This window comes from Thermobia domestica, chromosome 7, assembly GCF_964235325.1.
Source record: "Thermobia domestica chromosome 7, izTheDome1.hap1.1, whole genome shotgun sequence".
Classification (NCBI taxonomy): Eukaryota; Metazoa; Arthropoda; class Insecta; order Zygentoma; family Lepismatidae; genus Thermobia; species Thermobia domestica.
In genome coordinates this window covers 92,026,890-92,032,973 of record NC_137460.1, presented here as the reverse complement: position 1 = coordinate 92,032,973, position 6,084 = coordinate 92,026,890, and the positions used below count along the sequence as shown (strand labels likewise).

General features: G+C 38.0%; 2 protein-coding genes across 2 annotated transcripts; both read left to right on the top strand.

Moving 5' to 3' along the window:
• Positions 1–672: 672 nt before the first annotated feature.
• On the top strand, positions 673–1,908 carry LOC145689248 (uncharacterized). The gene has a single exon (XM_081763385.1). The coding sequence runs from the start codon at positions 673–675 to the stop codon at positions 1,906–1,908; it is 1,236 nt and encodes a 411-aa protein (XP_081619511.1).
• Positions 1,909–2,952: 1,044 nt separating this feature from the next.
• Positions 2,953–3,978, top strand: LOC145689247 (uncharacterized). Its single transcript, XM_081763384.1, has one exon. It carries the CDS (start codon positions 2,953–2,955, stop codon positions 3,976–3,978), a length of 1,026 nt encoding a protein of 341 aa, XP_081619510.1.
• Positions 3,979–6,084: the final 2,106 nt, after the last annotated feature.

Sequence of the window (6,084 nt, the reverse complement as noted above, 5' to 3'; positions counted from 1 at the left end):
CCCAGAATTTCTGAGTGCTAACATTAATCAAAGAAAGGAGCTCGTGAAGCAAAATAAATTATGTTTTAATTGCTTAGGTAATAAACATCAAGTAAAGGCATGCAAATCAAGTACTTGTAAGAAATGTAATTTTAAGCATAACACACTGTTGCATGAAGATACTACTCAGGAGGCTACTAACAAAGACAGTTCAAGCAAAACAAATAACAATAATACTAACGTACCTAAAGTTAAGGAACAGAATCAGGTTAAGGTTCAACCACAGGACTCTTATTGCTCATTTAAGATTAATTATGGTCAGCAAATCTTATTAGCAACAGCGTTAGTTAACGTAACAGACACTAAAGGTCGTTTTCAACAATGCAGAGTGTTATTAGATGCAGTGTCTCAATCGAATTTTGTAAGCGAAGCTTTAGTTCATAGATTAGGTCTCAAGAAAACGAAAAATCGTGTTCCCATTAGAGGTATCAATTCTGTAACCTCCGAAGCTCAGTACAGTGTTGAAGTTCATATTTATTCAAGAACATGTGAATTTAATGCAGTGGTCGATTGTTTAGTATTGCCAAACATTACAGGTTGCATACCTTCTAAAAATTTGATTACAGTAATTGGAACTTGCCAAAGGATATTTGCTTAGCCGATCCAAATTTTCATCGCTCGTCGTCAGTAGACATGCTTATAGGTGCGGGGTTATTCCACAGTCTCCTCGAGCCAGGCCAGAAGACTAGAAAAGGACATTATCCAGTTTTGCAGGAAACGAAGCTAGGATACGTTGTCGTCGGAAATATGCCTTCAATACCCGAAGAAGCCAACCAGTTGGTAATTTCATGTTTTGCTCAGATGGAGACAGACTTGGATACACAATTGAGAAAATTCTGGGAACTCGAAGATCTTCAGACTAAGATTTACACGCCGGAAGAAGAAAATTGTGAGAAGCATTTTTTACAAAATACAACCAGAAATGGAGACGGAAGATGTATTGTCAAATTACCAAAGAAGGAAGAGAATGCAGCTTTAGGGGAGTCTTACAACATGACACTACAAAGATTTAAGCAGCTTGAAAGAAGATTGCTACAAAATCCTGAGTTTCATAAAGAATATGCCGCCTTCATGGATGAATATTTAAGTTTGGGTCACATGCGAAAAGTTACAGAGGAAGACGTGAACAGCAGCAGCAGTTGTTATCTTCCACATCATCCTGTATTCAAGATGGACAGTACAACAACTAAATTAAGAGTGGTTTTTGATGCAAGTGCAAAAACGTCTAATGGCAAATCATTGAATGACATTCTTCAAGTTGGGCCAATTGTTCAAGATGACTTGTACTCCATTATTTTAAGGTTTCGGTTGTATCCAGTTGCATTTACAGCAGACTTAGAGAAAATGTTCCGCCAAATATTAATTCATGATGAGGACAAGTGTTTACAACGCATCCTTTGGAGAAAATCAGTAGAAGAACCGATCCAGACGTACGAACTACAAACAGTGACGTACGTGACTTCGTCAGCATCCTTCTTGGCAACAAGATATCTGAAGCAAATAGCGGAGGAAAATTCCAAGGAATTTCCAGAAGCAGCAGAGGTAATAAAACACAATTTCTACATTGATGATGTGTTAAAATCAGTACCAAACATGTCAAAGGCCTTAGAACTACAGAAGGATCTTATTAATATTTTAAGCAGAGCAGGCTTCAAGCTTTGTAAATGGAGTTCTAACAAAGAAGAAGTACTTCAAGGAGTTCCTGAAGACTTCAGGGAAAAACAACAGCCAATCATACTTGGTCAGCAAGATAGTGTTAAGACTTTAGGAATAGCATGGATTCCATTAACAGACAAACTTATAATTTCGAACAAAATTTGTAAAAATGGAACTGCAGTAGAAAGTAAGGTTGCAATGACAAAAAGATAAGTCGTCAGTATAGTGTCATCTATCTTCGATCCATTAGGTCTCATCGCTCCAATTGTCATCAAATACAAGAATTTCTTACAGAAGTTGTGGAAGACAGGAATGGATTGGAATGATCCATTAGACACAGTCCTACAAGTTGAGTGTAATCAATTAATGTCTTGGTTACCTGCGATGGCGAAGATACAAATTACAAGAAACGTAATGTCTTCGGAGAACGTTAAGAAAATTCAATTACATAGTTTCTGCGATGCAAGTGAAGAAAATTTTGGAGCAGTAGTGTATATCAGGGCTACAGACGATCAAGGAAACATTGAAGTTAATTTACTTTGTTCAAAGTCGAAGGTTGCACCACTGAAGAAGCAATCCTTGCCTAGATTGGAATTATGTGGAGCACTGTTACTTTCGAAGCTAATAGACAAAACGCTATCCATATTGAATATAGAGGTCTGTGGTATACACCTGTGGACAGACTCGACGATAGTTTTGTCATGGATCAAATCACCTCCCAATCGTTGGAAGACATTTGTACCCAACAGTGTGGTTCAAATTCAGAGAATCACAAAAATCAATCAATGGCACCACGTGCCTAGTAAAGAAAATGCGGCAGACATAGTTAGTCGAGGAGCGGATCCCAATACTCTTATTCAGTCTCGAGAATGGTGGCATGGTCCAGAGTTTCTTCACACAGCAGAATGGCCATGTCAAGAACAAAATGAGCCAGCTAGTATTCCAGAAGAGAAGAAAGTCATGATAAGTTTGGTGGCAGTTCATGAAACAAGCTTTATGAAAAGGTATTCATCGTTAAACAAAATGTTTAGAGTAGTAGCATATTGTTTGCGATTCAAACATAATTGTCTTTCCAAGAAATTAGAAAGAAAAACCGATAGTCTTGACGCTTCGGAACTTCGTTTAGCGTTACACAGATGTATCAAGATAGTACAACATACTACCTATCATCAAGAAATATTGAACTTGCAGCAACAAATGGAAGTTTCAACAAAGAGCCCAATCAAGGATCTTTTTCCATTTCTGGACACGGAAGGAATGCTAAGAGTAGGAGGAAGATTGGAACATGCAAACTTGGAGTACGACAACAAGCATCAATTCATCCTACCTGCAGAACATCATTTCACCCACCTGATAGTCAAAGAAGAACATAAAAGGTTGCTTCATGCAGGACCACAGCTTCTTATTGCATCCTTGCGTACCAGATATTGGATTCCAAGAGCTAAGAAGATGGTCAAGGCAATAGTACACAATTGTTTGGTTTGTTTCAAGTGGAGATCAACAAGTTCATCACAGTTAATGGGACACTTACCCAAGGAGAGAGTAAATGAAGCAAGACCATTTGTATACGTGGGAGTTGACTATGCAGGATTCTTTTATGTCAAGCCCACGATTCGCAGCAAAATTCAAATGAAAGTCTATGCAGCGTTGTTCATCTGTTTAGCCACTAGAGCAGTTCACATAGAAATAGTTTCAGACTTAAGTTCTCAAGCCTTCATCGCAGCATTGAAGAGATTTATTGCTAGGCGAGGAAAATGCTTATCTATCTGTAGCGACAATGGTTCAAACTTTGTTGGCGCCAATCGAGAATTGCAACAATTTTTTGAATCCAAGACTAACAGAAAGGACATCCTGGAACACTCAGCTCAAGAAGGTTTAGAATGGAAATTCATTCCTGCCAGATCTTCTCACATGGGGTCATGTGAAAGTTCAATAAAATCCATGAAGTACCACCTACGGCGTGTAGCGGGAACAGCAAGTCTGACATACGAAGAGTTGAACACGTTACTTGTTCAAATTGAAGCCATTCCAAATTCAAGACCATTGACAGCCATTTTCAACGATCCTACAGATCCAATGTATCTCAGTCCAGGACATTTTTTGATGGGAGCTACACTTCTCAGCCTTCCGGAACCAGATCTCCTGGACGCACCTATCAACAGACTAGGCAGATGTCAACGGATTCAACAAATGAAGCAGCATATTTGGAAACGTTGGTCAAGGGATTACCTCAACCAGTTACAACAAAGAAGAAAATGGAAGTCAGCTCAGCCTAATCTATAACCGGGCATGGTCGTATTGTTAAAAGAAGACAATGTTCCTCCTCAAGTGTGGAAGTTAGGCGTGATTAAAGAAGTTCATCCGGGCAATGATAATTTAGTGCGAGTGGCAACTGTGAAATGTAAAAGTGGCATTTTTCGGTGCAGTGTTGCTAAATTAATTCCTTTCCCCTAGAGCATTAATTGATTGTGTCCAATCAAGGAGGGAGAGGATGGATAAGCTTGCATATGTGCATTATTTTTATTCATATTAGTTTCATTTTTGTATATAGTTTAGTGAATTCTTTGTGATTCTTTTAGTGATTTTTCTGATGTTTTAGTGAGTTGTGTTTGCGTCGGCTGGCAACAGTGCCTTCAGTGTTCTATTCAAGTTGTGTCTGTGCATTCGACAATGTGTTGTGAAGTGCAACTAGGCAAACATATTCATTCATAGTTTTAGAAAAACATATTTATTCATAGTCTTTAGAGAAACACATGTTCATTAATAGACAAGATTTACATGTTCTTAACAGTGTTTTAGAGTGTTATTCAGTTTATGTGTGATCGAAGACAAAGTATGATGGTTAGCAAGCAACATGTGGTTTAGCTAGCAGCAAGCAACGATTACTGCAGAAAGATGTTAAGTAATTCATTGTACTAATATTTAAGTATTATATCAGTATATTAACATATGAACAAAGCATGTTATATTTATCATATTAACACATGTACCTTTAAATAAGAATTGAAGCAAGTAACATCTAAAATATTCGTCAAGTCTTATTTCTCGTTCCTTCATGATATCTGGGTGAATCAGTAATATGGGTTTAATCATACAGTTCATTAGCTGTGGTTGTGATATGCATGAGTTGTAAATAAAGTACATAAACATATCACCCCTTCATACATCATCACTATGTGATGTTTACGTACCAGACATGATGAATGTAGCTGTCGTACGTGAATGGTGTCGCACGTTTAAAGATGGACGAACTGACGTAGACAATGTGCCAGGAAGTGGGCTCCCATCTGTAGTCAGCCCTGTAACACAGATTTGGAGCCGAGCGACTAGAGCCTCTTTAAGCACATGGGAGAGTGGCTTGCATCGCACCGCTTCGTCAATGACAATGCGCTTCACAATGCTGTTAGCGGGTGGCTTCATTCCCATGCGGGAGATTTTTTTTTGCGGAAGGAATTTCAAAACTTTCAAAACATTATGACATGTGCCTAAATTTGAATCGTGAATATGTTGAAAAGGAATGTAATGTTGTACTTTCCTAATGTGTATGATAAAAGTTCTGTAACTGTGAGTGTGTGTCATTGATAAACCAACGGCATATTTTTTTAATTGTCCTCGTATAAAAAGTTTCCTAAAGGTTGTTAGGATAGTGTCTCCTATAAATCACCTATACGTTAAGAGTCACAAAAGTTCTACGCGAAGTTCCTACAGGAATCGCGTAGATGTCATGAGACCTAAGTTAAGTTTCTACAGGGGCGTGCAGATCCCACGAGACTTATATATGTCTACCGCATACTGTTACTTTCTTAGAAAGGCGTCGATCCGATCTTGGTGAGTCTTTTCTTTCACAATAGACATACGCTGTTCGTTGAAAGGGCTTTTATTCTTTTAAGTTCTCGTGGTTTGCGTTTTCGTTCAATTAATTTCCTAAGCACTTGTACTTCACAACAAATTTCTTCCTCTGCTTTTTTCTTTGTTACTGTAGACCTCTTTGTTACAATCACAATTGATGTCTTTTTAAGCTTCTAACTGTGCTATTCATAAATATAGGATTAGGAAATCATAAGAATGGCTACGTTGTCTTTCCATGCGTCTATCGCCATGTATCAGAGCAATAACGAAAAACCAAGAAAGAAGAGATTCTTGGAATCTATTCAGCGTCCGAAAAATACACTGAGAAAAAAAAATGTAGGTGGCATACTTAAAAAGATAGGTTACATGCGTAATTCCTGTAGTTTTTGGACTTAACGTACACTAGACGTATAACTGAAAACGCATGTTTTATAATACTTTCTGTATAAGTGTTCCATCTATACGTACTTTCCGTATGAAACAATATAGGCGGTCAGGATCTCACATACAAGTGGACGTATATAACATATAGCTGACGAA

Bases quoted from the DNA above. Each gene is read 5' to 3' on its own strand.
- LOC145689247 (XM_081763384.1), top strand. From the start codon at position 2,953: ATGCTAAGAGTAGGAGGAAGATTGGAACATGCAAACTTGGAGTACGAC.
- LOC145689248 (XM_081763385.1), top strand. From the start codon at position 673: ATGCTTATAGGTGCGGGGTTATTCCACAGTCTCCTCGAGCCAGGCCAG.